At 41.1% G+C, this 14,329-nt stretch overlaps 1 protein-coding gene across 1 annotated transcript; it reads left to right on the top strand.

The window, feature by feature from the left end:
• Window positions 1-895: 895 nt before the first annotated feature.
• Window positions 896-14,180, top strand: LOC119029914 (ectonucleoside triphosphate diphosphohydrolase 2). Its single transcript, XM_037117142.1, has 9 exons — window positions 896-1,226; window positions 4,606-4,723; window positions 5,840-5,990; window positions 8,115-8,274; window positions 8,708-8,935; window positions 10,357-10,626; window positions 10,958-11,077; window positions 12,198-12,332; window positions 12,452-14,180. Exons 1-9 carry the CDS (start codon window positions 1,110-1,112, stop codon window positions 12,665-12,667), a joined length of 1,515 nt encoding a protein of 504 aa, XP_036973037.1. The 5' UTR covers window positions 896-1,109; the 3' UTR covers window positions 12,668-14,180.
• The last annotated feature ends 149 nt before the right edge of the window (window positions 14,181-14,329 follow it).

Raw genomic sequence — 14,329 nt, 5'->3', positions numbered from 1 at the left:
ACATGGGAAAGTCAACACTGGAACGACATGAAACATTGACATGTCTGTTGATTCAGTGTATAATTATGACAGATGTCAGATAAATCTGTCACCTGTTGACACTCAGTCGTTGGACGCGACATCAGGCTGTAATTTCACAGTGTGATGATGACGTCTGTGTTAAAGAGCTTCAGCTACATCGCCTCTCAAGTCTTCCATAAGATGCTGTAGAGTCTCGATAGTTACACTTACAGTAATTTAACTTTTGTATAACAATACTGGGCCTTTTATCAGTGACACAACAATGAAGAATTAGTGCCCTGAGTTGCAACATGAAGAACGGCTCGCTTGCAATATTCAGAAGCTCCTTCAAAATAACTCATTATACATTCTGCTATATTTAGACCTTGTCAGAACAAGATTTCAGCAAGAATAGACATGTACAAAGAAAGTATAGGCCTTTAAGTGAAAACTTCACTCCCATGCTTTACCCGGCCATTCAAATGAGGGTGACATTTGCAAGTCAGGTTTTTAAGCTGCCACCATTCATATGCAAATAGCGGAGAAAAACAAAACAAAACACAACAAGCAGCTCTGGGTCTCTTCAGTCCGGCAGCACTCTACAATCTGGATCAGTGCCAGATCAGGCTAAACACCTTGTTTCCTCCCTGATGGTGATTCAGTCAATCATGTGATTTTCGTCCCCTCTCCTCTGTAGGTGGAGATTGCACCCTAAATAAGCGTTGAATGTGAATGAGCAGCACCAGCTCTGGCCATGGTAAAAAAAAAAAAAATAAAAAAAAAAAAAAAACATTGTTCCCTCCATGGCTCCAGTAGCCTTGGAGCTGCTTTCATTCCCGGGCCGAGCAGGAGGGAGGACTCAGGTTCATGGAGGGGCTCTCTGCTGCTGCGCCGGGGACATAAATTCAGGTCATGCTTTGCTAGCTCAAGTGAAATGTAAAACAGGAGGCAGGCAGCAGGTGAAGCGTGAACCACAGGCGGGCTGCGATAACGCCCGGCCAGCGGGAAGCCGTCAGACACTTCTCCCACTTGGCCGCTATTAAGTCGACGCTCAAATATCCAGCGGGCTGCAGTCAGAGGAGCAGAGCTGCGCGTCTCACTTTCACTTCATGGCTCAGCGCGCCGCTCATCCTGTCGTCCCCATCGCGCTGCTGGTGCTCGGACTTGTTGCCATCCTGCTCCTGACTGTCCCCACCGAAGACGTCCAGGAGGCTCCGGGGTTCATGGTAAGGTCGGTTACTCTTGGGTATTTTTGGATCCGTGTGTGCCAGCAGCGTTAAGCTGTCCGGACGGTGTAACCAAAGCTCTGAAGGTGTCACGCACGGCAATCTGTGGCACCAGAGTAGAGTAGAGTCTGTGACATGAGCACTGAACTCTGGCTGCTGTTCTGAGTTTGTTTGTGAGGTTCAACATCTGCAGCGCGTCCTGATGTAAGAGTTAGTTTGATACTCTCTGCTCAGTGGTTGAACCTTAAGCAATGGAAGCCCAGGAGTGCCAGTGTTGATTAAAAAAGTAATGACATAAAATATATAAAAGATATAGAGATATATTGTTGTTTAATTTAGTCTTTTATATGTGAATCATTACAGGGTCCAGAGGTGTAATTGTAAAACCTAACAAATGAAAAATGGGATGAGTTGATACTTTTTTTGGTCTGATTTTGGATCATTTGTCGATATGATGGATCATCACATCTTTTGTGTTAACACCTCTGCTATGGATTAGGGCTGCACAGTTTGTTCAGATGTCTTCGCAATATGACCAAATGTAGTATCTGAAAGAAGAAGGTCACAGTGCTGCAGCCCTGCAGGCGTGTCCTGGACCATGCTTTGAGTCAAAATGCAAATTTGGATGCAAAAAAATTACCATTACCACTTACTGTGAATCTTATAACAGGCCTAATATAGCAATATGATTTTTCTTTTTTGCCATATCGTGCAGACCTACTGCAGATTTAATGCATTACCATAAGGCCCCATTGGCCAATCAGAAGTCTGTGAAATCATCTACACATAAACACTGACATTTTCAGGGCCTAAAAACCTTTGGATATAGGCAACCTAGAGATACTTGCTATTAGACACAATTCACCCAAAATGAAAATGTGGACATCTACTCTCTCTCATGTCAGTTCAAAATCATGTTAAGTTCTGTAGTCCACGAAACATTTTCTGGAGATGCTCGGCAGAAAATGTTGCAGCATTCTCCTCAACAACTGAAGCAGATGGGGACTTGTTTAATAATGTAAATAAACATTGGCTCCATACAGCGAGTTTGGTGATAGTCTCTGGAAGCCCCAAGATCACCAACTGATTTGAAAAGACTTTATTTTCACCCTTGAGTGGTTAAAAGCATTCATCCACTTCATCTTGGGCGGTGCTTTCAGTTCGGCAGCCGCTGTGAAGATTTCGGCTTAAAACTTCTATCTTAACCTTGTCTTTGTCTGTAGTTTATTCTGTATGTTTGGCTCTCGCTCGCTGCTTTAATGTGACTCATCCCTCTGTTGCTGTGTGTTGTTGCTTATCACAGGGCTGTAAGCGGTGAGATTACGATCTATAAAAGCCCAGGTGACCTTGTGTCTTAAATACTGATAAACCATAAAGTTGAATCGTTCGGTGAAAGACTTTACCCATAGAGCGACGTGTTGATTTAGTTTCGATCAGAGCAGAAATCACGCAGGTTTAAAGATGGAGACAGGCAGCTGATCTGTTTTCTACTGTTCTGTACTGAAGAGCTGTGATTGTAAAAAAGTTTTGTCATGTTTTACTTTTATAATCTTATATCTAAAAATGTCAAAATAACCCAAGCTGAAAAACTTAAAAGACTCGAAAACTGTAGTGTGGCGTTCAGATCAGGATTACTGCACGAGTCAAATCAACCTTGTGTTCCCTATGCTTCCTCGTCTTTTTTTGTGTTACCAGCTAAATACCCCATGGTTCCTTTTTCGGTATAAAGTAGCCATTCCTTTCACTCAGTAAGAATGCTGTCGACCAGCCACAGAAAGAGGAGTTGGATGCAGCAGCTCTGCCAGCTTATCAAATGAACGGACAAAGCAGGTCATTACAGATCCTCTGTGTTTTTGGCGAGTGTTGGAGCGAGGTCCTCACAACTGACTGCACAGCAGTAATGAGAAAATATCACGAGCGAACGCCAACGCACGATGTTACTGCTGAACCTGTGGTGCTGATACGAGAGGCTGCGTGTTTCTGAAATGCCCTCAGCTCGGAAGGATGAGCATGTGCTTGTGTATCTATTTCTGCACATTCGTTGTTGTGCATGTGTGTGTGTGGTCCTTGTCCATTGGCTCGTCACCCACATACCCTCTTGCATGGCTGGATTTCTACACATTCTGAGTGTTTCCTTTCAGACATCACAGCAGCCTCTAACATAATTGTAGCCAACCACATTGTAGTGAAAGTGGAAGCCCTATCAGGGTCAACAGGTTTTTTCATTCGAGCGAGCAGACCGTGTCGTTTGAAGAAGTATTTATATGCTTCCGTTATGCTGTATTGTGGGATATGATCTCCAGGGTACAAAGATCCCCATTCAGTCTGGACAGTTACCTTTATAGAACGTTAAGGAATAAGCATCATCTCTTATCGCTCTGCTTTGATGCCACTGTATAATAATGTAATGTAATAATGTAATATTATATCGACAATATTGTCTGCAAATCATAACAAATATAAATGTAGAGCTAAATTTCCTAGGCGTTGAAGAAGCTGTCTTCCTCTCTATAATGGCTTATGGTGATGTGATATATAGGCATGCCTCTACCTCCAGCCTAAAGCCCTTGGATGCTTTATAATTTTACTCTTAGGTTTATTTAGCTTATACAAAAACATTTAGCGGTCTTCTCTGTATATATGACGGCAACTGCCTTTCACCTCACAGACGGAGTCTGCTGCGGTTCATTGGTCCCCAAACTCGTTGCCCACTCAATTTCCCTGTGGAGATTGTAGGCCTGCTGAATTTGAGAAAATCTACCTTCAGTTTGTATTGACCCTGCTCACAAGGCGGCCATTTTTCTCTGCACTCTGGAACACAGCAGTATAGTTTAGCTTTGGCAAAATAATGACATCTTAAGCTGAAAATGGTGCCTAAATAAAATAGTTTAGCCTCTGCCTATCAGCCCTTTAAGGACTTTAACAACCTTACTTTATCAACCTGGCTGTTTTTAATTCATAGACTACCTCAAGCAGACCACAATGGAACATTTAGAATGGAACGTTTTGCAAATAGCATGTATATATTCTCATGTTTATGCAAAGGTTTACATCACCATTCAGCTTTTGTACACTGCAGCTCGTCTCCAAAGTTCCTGAACAGCTAACAAAATGACCACATAGCTTCAAATAGCTAAACGAGTACAAATGCAGTGCAATCAGTATCTGTCCACCACATGTTTTATATCTTCTTGTGTAATATGAGTCCCAGAAGGCTGTCTTTGAAGACTGGCATGAAGAGTTAAGTCTTTTACGTTCTTATAGTCATTAACCTGTTTGACCCTTTCCAAAGCTGCCAGCAGCTTCAGGAAATGCTTAGCTGTCTCTTCTCTCAGCCCCCTTCATGTTTTTTTTTTTTTTTGCCTCTTACTCTCTCTAGTATGGGATTGTTCTGGATGCTGGATCTTCACACACAGCTTTGTATATATACAAGTGGCAGGCTGACAAGCAGAATGGCACAGGTGTGGTCACCCAGCACACTGAATGTCACATTAAGGGTAAGTATCAGCACCCCTTCCACCCAACAAACGTGTAAAAATGTGTTGAGGTGGGGCTCAGGTGGGGAAAGGTTAATAACTCGCCTAATAACAGCGCCTGTAGTCAGCTCAGATTCACAACGGGTACAACAGGTTCCAGCGAGATTCACTGTAAAAGGGATAAAATGGAAATGTGGTCGTGAAGGCTCATATTTTTTTTAACTAAATATGGCGATATCAGCCTGCAGAGCCGTAGAAACCCACCAAAACACAGGTTTATATACAGTGACCTAGATGCATGCAGACCAGCCGTTTCAAGCAGGAGATATGCTTCCTTTTTAACCATGAGTTTGCATAGATAAGGTGACGGCGCTGGTGTGCCAGGCTGTTGAGTGGACCCTGTGGACTCTTCCCTGGTGAATCTTATCTCTCTTATCTCTCAAAACGGCCGCACCCTGCCGCTGCTGCTGAAACCAAATAACTCTGGCTGCATCTATTGTTTTTCACCATGCTTCCCATTACTCCTCATGTTGCCATACAGAATCACATACAGAAATGACTATCTTGTATAAAATAACTTCTTTAGATTCAAAACACAGATTTCAGTGGCGAATACCTTCTGCTGGTGAAAAGTTACCCAGAATACTCAGTTATGCGTACTCTCAGTTTGGTTAAAGTATGTTTCGTTTCCTTTTTAAACCTGACAGACTATACTTCATAAAGCACTGTTTCTTGTTGTATTCGCCAGTGGGTTGGATGTGAAATGATGCCAGCTGTTGCCTGCCAGTGGCTTACGTTGTCGCAGCACAGCATGAAGCACGAGTTGTGCGATCTTTGTCTCAGGCAGTCGTGAATCGGGAATGAGTCAGAGTTAAGGGTCAGAACTGAACTTTGATCCCTTCTTTATGTGGTCTATCATCAGGGACTTAATATATTCATAATACATTCACCTACAGTTGCGAGCAGATTTTTTCTCACAGTATCTGAGACATTTCTGGGTGGCATCACTTTTTGAATAATTGTACATTTGTATTACAACGGCTGACACTGTTTTGTGCGAACTTGAGAACAAGACTACACATGTGTGTTATGTAATCAAGATGCTTGACCTTTTTATCCTGTTCATGTCTCACTAAGGGGGAGGAATATCCAGCTATGCGGGCCAACCAGGATCAGCGGGGCAGAGCCTCGAGGCTTGTCTCAATCAGGCAGTAAAAGACATCCCCAAAGAAAGACACCGGTCTACACCTGTGTACCTGGGAGCTACAGCCGGCATGAGGCTTCTGCAGTGAGTCAAGTGTGTGTATTAGTGTGAGTTAAGGGGTAGGGTCCCTACCCTTTGGAAAGGAATGCTGTAAACCTACTTAAAATTGACTACTGTCTCCTTTCCTGTTGCCAGGAGACAGGTTTGCCCTTCTCTTTTCTTTTTTTCTTCAGTGTTACATTCATCATCACAAACTCACCAGAAAAACAAGGCAGAGTAGAAATCAGCGGATCATAAACCTCATCAGAACTACATCCAGAAGATGTTCAAACTTGTTTTAGCGGAGTGAGACATCTTGCTTTTTCGTCTCTGCTGAGAGTTGCACATGCACATACTGTACAGGAGTGATCAGGCGGCTGACAAGGCTCAGTTAGTGGCACAGAAGCCACAGACAGTGGTACAGTGCTTACCGTTTTGATAGATTTGACATCAGTCAACAAGCCAGCGTCCTTAACTTCAACACACATCACAGGATGGAGCCTGACTAAGGGTGAAAATGATTTTTGGAGTGAATGCCAACTGTACAAAAGCCAGAGGGAAAAAACACTACATGTCTTTTGTTGACTACAATGAGTGTAGCAAACCCACCAAAAAAAAAAGGCATCGTCATTATTATCCCTGAAATAGCATTTTGGTGCATCTTTGATAGAGCAATGTGGTTTATATCTTTGACAGCTTGAATATTGTTTTTTATATTGCTAAGGTTAATCTTATGAATAAGTCTTTTTGCGGCTGTATTCGAATCATCTCCCTGTACAATTCAATCTACTCGTGTCCCCTGTTTGATTATAAGCGTCGTAGTTAACTCGCTATATCGAGGTCTATTCAGCTTGGCTGATGTTACCAAAAAAACAGCTGCCCAACTGCAAAGTGAACTTGTTAATTAAGGCGAATGATATCATGAGTGAAAACTTGTATAAAGGCGGGGTTTGTTTGTGTAGTGCTGTGAAAGAAATAATATTTCCACCGAATATGCAGACATCTGGACTGGGCCCAGTGATTTATGTACTTTGCATACAGAGCTGTCTGTTGCCTGATACAAGTCCTGTAGGTGCTCATCCTTTACTTATTTAAATGAGGAAATACAGACATACTGCCTTTTAATGTGTTCAAGCTGGTACCTCTTGATTTTCCTGGCCAATTAGTCATGTGTAGAGTTACTTTGAGAGGACAGGCCACCTTTTCCTTCATGCAAATGTGTAGCAGAAAACAGCTGCCCAGTCGCTCAGTAGGAGGTGAATAAGTAAATAATTTGCTGAGTGCAAAACCTACTATTTGAGTAAGAGGCGACAGCAGCCCATTTCTATCTGTACATTCAAAGCATTCCTTTGTGCTCAGAAAACGTTGGCACTGATGTAACTCCATACATACATTGTAAATTAACTAATTTAAATGGTGATAACACTCTTTCCAGTGCTGGTTGCAGCCACGTCTTTTCTTTCACTTGTTGACCGATCTTCAACACTCGAGGACTAACCCTTCCATTTTTTTTTTAATGCTGTTTGAAGAATGAGTAATTAAATCTACCTGAAAGAAATGCTCGTGGGATTTGAATTGCTGCATGCAAAGGAGGATTTGGATTAAAAATGTTAACAGCCAACAACAGAAACAATTCGCTACATTATGAGTGAGAGGCAAGGGCCTGCCTGTTATACTTACCTGTGCATTCAAAACAGTCCTTAGCAATCGTAGAATTTTTGGCACTAAAAGTCACTCCATACAATGTAAATGAATTAGCTTAACTGTTGATGATGCTCTCTCCATCCTTTCTTTAAGTGCTGATTATAGTCTTTTTTTTTTTTTTTTTACAGTGAACCTAATTGCTGCACACAAGTTATTGAATTAAACATTTCACAGTTGCCAACTACTGGCAGATCAAAAGTTTAAGTTAGAGAAGAAAAGCAACAATAACTATTTACATGGTTAAAATGTCATTAAGTCAAAGAGAGATCCTGTGCTCAGATGGCCTGCAGGCTGGTGCGTCTGGTCCAGCTGACAAACATGTGTCATGGATTTCATGGTGGCGTCTCTGTGTCTGTGTCAAAGCTGCAGCTTTTAGGCACTGAAACAGCGAGACATTTGTTCGTGCAGCCTCTGAATGAGGGCAACTTGCAAGAGTTTCATCAAATGTCCATTTCCTCCAAACAGCATGTCCAGCCGGGAGCAGTCGGACCAGATACTGCAGGAGGTTGGCAACAAAATCCAGTCCTACCCTTTCAGCTACCAGGGGGCGGCCATACTGAGCGGTAAAGAGGAGGGGGCGTACGGCTGGGTCACCGTCAACTATCTGTTAGAGAACTTCATAAAGGTACCTCATAGAGGCTGCCAGCAGATCCCATCGTGTCAAATTGTGATTCATTCGCAAGTTTTTGTTCAGTGCACAGCAACAGCAGACTGATGGAGGACAGTTGTACGTTTGGTTAAGTCGGAGCGCGCTCTGAAAATAATTTGCCATTCATTAATTCAGTTCCAACATTTGTCCAGCTTTAGCACTTCATTGTTGCAAAGATGATGGTGTTTAGCTATTTAAAGCCTATACAGAAGGCTGACTGATGACATCCAGTAGCAAAACGATGGTACAGTCCATCACTATCTCCTCTTGGAAATTTGGATAATCACTGTGCTCATGAAGTCCTTCCTCCTGTTGCTATGCCATGTCTAAGAAATCAACAACGAAGACTCTGGATGATGAACGGGAAATAGCTCACTTGCTTCCCTTTCCCCTTATCATGTCTTCGCAGTATGGTTTTGTGGGGCACTGGCTCAGCCCCGGCAGACCCACAGTTGGAGCGCTCGATTTCGGCGGGGCGTCTACCCAGATCACATTTGCCACTCGGGATGAAGTAGAGGACGAACACGACATGATGAAGCTGCGTCTTTACGGCCAGGAGTACTCTCTATACACACACAGCTTCCTGTGCTACGGGAGGGACCAGGTCCTCAAGAGGCTGCTGGCTCATATCGTGACGGTAGTGTAACGCACCGTATCGCACTCACTTGAGCCAAAATCAAGACGATAAGGCGATTCCAAAACGATAGGCAGAGCGCTGTGCAAAAAATGTAAATAGAACAGGATGCAAAAAACAAACTGCGTTTGCTGACAACGGCTTCATGAAGTGTTCCTGAGCCCTTGTAGTAATATGCTTTTTTTCACAAAGCGCGAGCTCGTCCTCGCTTTTAAACGTCTGAGCACTTCCTGCGCCCCTCCCCCCACCCAGTCATCACAGGATCACCTGTTACCAATTAACCTGTTAAACTGTGGAATGTTCCAAAGGGTTTTTTTTTTTTTTTGGAGCATTCCACGATATATTCAGTCTTTTGTTGTCTCCTGTCACAACTTGTTTGGAGCATGTTGCCACCATAAGATTCAGAATAAGCATATATTTTCAAAAAGCAGTGAAGCATTGAAGTGTGATTCTGTTTTATTTCTATTTTATACAGCATCACAACTTTTCTATATTTTATAGAATGTGTTTCTATATGTGTTATTTTTAAACATACGAAGCTTTGTGGAATTATAGTACCAAACATATACTACAAATGTCATCTCAGTAAAAGCTGCTGTAGACAAATAGGCTCACTGGATTTTTGATACTGAAGCCACTATTGACATTTAATAGTTGTTAAGATGTATATTTCAGTATGTTTTACAGTAGATTTTACACTTTTACGTAATCATATAGCAAAAACATATATCTTTGATGGTGATCTCTTAAATTTTGGTTATCAAAGAACTGTGTCCAACATATTTACTGTACTTAGGAGGACATTTTACAGTTTGCAGTGCTCTCTGGTGGAGAAATGTGTGCTTACTGCAGTAACATGTTACAGGACCAACACTGACCAACCTATTAGACCACGCTGATGATGAAATTAAAGCTCCAGATAAAATCAACGTTGCCAATTTGGAAAACCGCATTGACTGATTGTTAATCTATAGTCTGATATACTGTATGTATTAGGGCTGCAACTCACAATTTATCGATCAAATGTCTATTAAATGCCAAATGATTCAGGTAAGTACTCATCACAATTTCCCAAAGCCCATAGTGTCGACTTCGGATTACTTCTTTTGTCCAAACAAACATCTAAAACCCAAAGATTCTTCGTTAATGTCAAAGAAAATCCACAAATTGTTACCTTTAAGAAGCTGCAGGCAGTACATTGTGACACTTCTTCCTGAAAAATGACTGAAACGATTGGTCGATTGTCAGAAGAGTTGGCGTTTAATTTTCTTAGGATCAACTAATCGTTGGAGCGCTAGGATACATCTAGTACACATAAGTACATGATTATCCATGTGCATAAAGGATATGCATAGTATATGGTATTACGGTATTTTTAAAGCATTGTTGTATCACATCTCTCTGTCTGTCTGCCCCTGTCTCAGTCCCAGGGTGACTCAGAGTCAGTCACACACCCCTGCTATCCTGCAGACCACAGTACATCTGTAAAGCTGGACACTGTATTCAACTCTCCGTGTACGGCAAAGCACAGACCCAGCTCCTACGATTCCCAGGCCTCTCTGAAGGTACAGGGCAGCGGACACTATGAGCACTGCCTGGGCAACATGTCTGAGATCTTCTCCTTCGACGGCTGCCCCTTCTCCCAGTGCTCCTTTGATAAGGTCTTCCAGCCAAATGTCACCGGCAGCTTTGTGGTAAGAGTGGCTTTAGGGAATGGATGATACGGCGGGGGGGGAATATACACACTGGTGGTATTATAGACTAAAGGTCAGACTGTCCACAAGGGGCACAGAGTTAGTGATGCATTTTAAGTTCATTGTTGTTTAACATTTTCAGAAGCACAGACAGACAAACAGTTTTCTGTATGTCAAGAATTATCTACATATCTAACATTACCATATGTCACACAGACACAAATACAAAATGAGCTTTGATTTGGTATGCTGTAATTATAATTAATCTTTCCATGTACTTCTAATCAACCCAGTCTGTGTTTTGTGTTTTGTCCCCATCCTATGTTATCAGGCGTTCTCTGCATTCTTCTACACTCACTCCTTCCTGCAGCAAATCACTGGTATCTCTGTGAGGACTCCTTCACAGCTGGAGGAGGCGGCCAGGACCGTTTGCAGCATGACTTTACCTCAAGTAATGTTCTTTTGTTATACTTGTGTATAATATCTCATTTGTGTCTGTGTCCCGCATCCTTATAGTCCACGTTCATCGTCGACATCAGGGCAAGCAGGATGTGGGTGCGTGACATGATCCATAGGAGACAAATATAGAGTGAAATTTATTGCCTAGGCCAGGAAAAGTGATGTCAGGGATGTCACCAGCACCTTTCAGAAAGGTTGAGAGATTTTCAACCCAGGGCGCCCAGAGCAGTGACACAAAAAAGGCACAGGCCTCTAATGGACTTATCGGTTTATAGAAAAAAACCTTGTTAAAAGTCTTCTTATTCATTCCATTTGCAAATATGTATATCTTCTTTCCATATTAGCCCTCATAGTCAACAATTGAAGTACCAATTTAATGACACCTTTCACTTTAAGACTTTAGCCAGTGTGTTACATTAAAGGTGAAAGAAACACTGAAAATGTTTGTCACCAAAGTAGTGAAATGGCGAGCAGTGTAAGTCGGTGCATTTGATAAGGTTAAGGTTACTTTATTGTCTCTATTGACTCCCATGGGAGAAGTTTGTCTTGGCTAAAGGGAACTTCTGCATCAAATCAGACATTAAAGTAAAAAAAAAACAATCATAAAACCACATGTGCAAAGACTGCCTGAGATAAAAACAGCCGAGCATGCTGATCACAAAGTCAGACACACTGTTAAAATGTGCAAATTTGGCATACTTCTCAGATCATACTAATCTTCATACATAAATTACGTTGGATTGCCAAAAGAAAAAACGTAAGTGTTGCTCAGAGGATGAATCCTACTTTGACGATCCCCTGGCCTCTCTAGTGCCACAAGCAGGTGAAAACTGCACTTATCCAATGAAATATATCCACATTCACTAGATGGATTGGATAGAAATTGGATGAATTCCAATAACCTTGGTGATCCTATAAATTTAATCTGACATCATATTTTATATACACCATATTCTAAATGTGTCCAATATTTTGATTTATGACTAAAAATCTTAAACTTAGGACATTCCCATTAGACATTGTACATTTTAGCAGATGAGTGTCATTTTTAATTTGACTTCTTCATGATATTCTAACATTTTAACACATGTAGCTCTTTGTTTTTGTTGCAGATGCTGGGTCTTGCTCCAGACCAAAAGTCCCGTTTGCAGGATTACTGTGCCATTTCTGTGTTCATGAAGATTCTCATGTTGAGAGGATACAGCTTTGATGAGACGTCGTTCCCACGCATTTCCTTCCAGAAGAAGGTGAGAGCTTCATCAGCACTCTACAGATAAACGTATCACCTAATGTCCATTTTCAAATGTAAGAAAATCGAGACACATTTCCACTAACTTGCTGTAATGGTGTGTTGCTGATCCTCCAGGCAGGGGACACCTCGGTGGGGTGGGCTCTGGGCTACATGCTCAGTTTGAGCAATCTGATGCCCGCAGAGATGGCAGGGCACAGGAAGGCCTTGACTCTAGGAGCGTGGGGGACGCTTATCTTTCTCTTTGTCCTCCTGCTGGCAGCAGTCCTGGTCTTCATCTTTCTCCGAATGCGTGACGGGAAGAAGAAAGGAGGCGGTGAAAGCACCATCTAGATGCTGCAACATCAGAAAACAGGAAGACAGTGATAGATTTTTGATGTCTTGACCCTCTACTATAGTACATTGGATCTGAATTAAAGCTTTATTTAACAGTGTTTACATTATAATATGACGACGGTCTAAAGACTGTTTCAATTTTTATACATATTTTAGGTTAATATTTATTTTAGGTTAATGTAGCATTTCAATTTGATTGTCCTATGTATATATGTTGACTTTGTGTGGAGTTATATAAACTTATCCAGTTAATCTTTGTCTATCTAAATTGTAGGACTCTGTATAAAAATGTGGATGCAAGCACTCTTAAATTAAAGCTTAAAAGTCAGGACTTCATAGTCTTTTAAATTTCAAATCCAATGTACTGGTTCACAGAGCCAACACAGCAAAAGATGTGTCACAGTCCAAATTCTGAGTGCCCTCTCAGTTTAAAACAGCACTCCCATGGTGGAGTTGGCACTGAAAAGGAGGTCTGAATGTAAATGTTATCCTTGAAAAGTCAAAGCAAATTTTTATGGAATGTAAGAAATTCCGGGTGTATTGTTTTGTGTAGAAACTGTGACTGCACTCTGAAGAACTGCTGTAGTAAAATGAAGCACACTGATGATAACCCTCCTCTAAATATGCAAGAACCACTGATTCAAATGTTTGTTTCACATGGAAGTTTTTATTCACATTTTAGTCAGCCTCGATTAACTTTGAATAGTATGTAAAGTACAGATGTGATGCTGTTTGGATCTCTCTCTTAGGAAATTGTGAGGCAGACATGTTGTCACACAGAGAAGGTTATCAACTCATTTTGGCAAAATTGAATCACTGCACAGCAAAAAAGCAAAAGAGTTTTTAGTCAGTAAGGGCAAATAAGGGAAAATAACAGCATTTGGTCTCTTTCAACAAAGGGTTATTGGTCAAACCTGACAAACACAGTATTGTCGTACTACATTGTACCATGCAGACAATTTGCATCTTAAAAATGGTAGATATATTCCTATGTTTAATAAATAAATGCATAATATTTAAGACCTTCTGTATTGGATTGAATTACACATAACATATGTTGCATGTATTGTGCCCACCCTCTTTGCATAACCGGTTGAGTTGAAAGATGAAAACAACTGAAAAATATTTTAATGAAAATGTAACAGTATGGCAGAATTTACTTGAAATGGTTCATCAGAGGTTATAAACGTTATAATTTACAATTTGGAAGATAAAGACATTCCAGTATGTACCAGGTGTGTTGGGTTTATTTAGAATATTTCAATTTACTATTAAAAAAAATAAAATAATAGAAAAAAAAATAGAATAATAGCACAATTCTAGTGAAAGCTGGTGCAGGTTACAGTCTGTGTCAATAAATTGAAGATATATTATAGATTTAATACATTTTATACCTTGCAGACATTTTTAATGTAATTAACCACATCAAATGCTTTGTTAATATGAAGTCATGTTGTGTGAATTTTGAATTATCATGGCATTTCATTGTTCTCTGTGTGTTCACACTGGATATTTTTACCAGATAACAAAATAAATGTTTTCCATTGTTTCGTGTTTTCCTTTGTACAAGGAGCCAGCTGAGTCCTTTCCATTCAGCTGATCAGACTAATTTTCTGTCATGGTCTGCCCTGAACAGCAACTACCAGAATGCTTTGCGTT

This window comes from Acanthopagrus latus, chromosome 12, assembly GCF_904848185.1.
Source record: "Acanthopagrus latus isolate v.2019 chromosome 12, fAcaLat1.1, whole genome shotgun sequence".
NCBI classification, from domain to species: Eukaryota; Metazoa; Chordata; class Actinopteri; order Spariformes; family Sparidae; genus Acanthopagrus; species Acanthopagrus latus.
Note: the sequence above shows the minus strand (reverse complement) of the source record. Positions and strands in the feature narration are given on the sequence as shown.

Bases quoted from the DNA above. Each gene is read 5' to 3' on its own strand.
- LOC119029914 (XM_037117142.1), top strand. From the start codon at position 1,110: ATGGCTCAGCGCGCCGCTCATCCTGTCGTCCCCATCGCGCTGCTGGTG. The intron at 4,724-5,839 runs GTAAGTATCAGC...TGTCTCACTAAG, and splicing joins CACTGAATGTCACATTAAGG to GGGGAGGAATATCCAGCTAT. The intron at 11,078-12,197 runs GTAATGTTCTTT...TTTTTGTTGCAG, and splicing joins GCAGCATGACTTTACCTCAA to ATGCTGGGTCTTGCTCCAGA.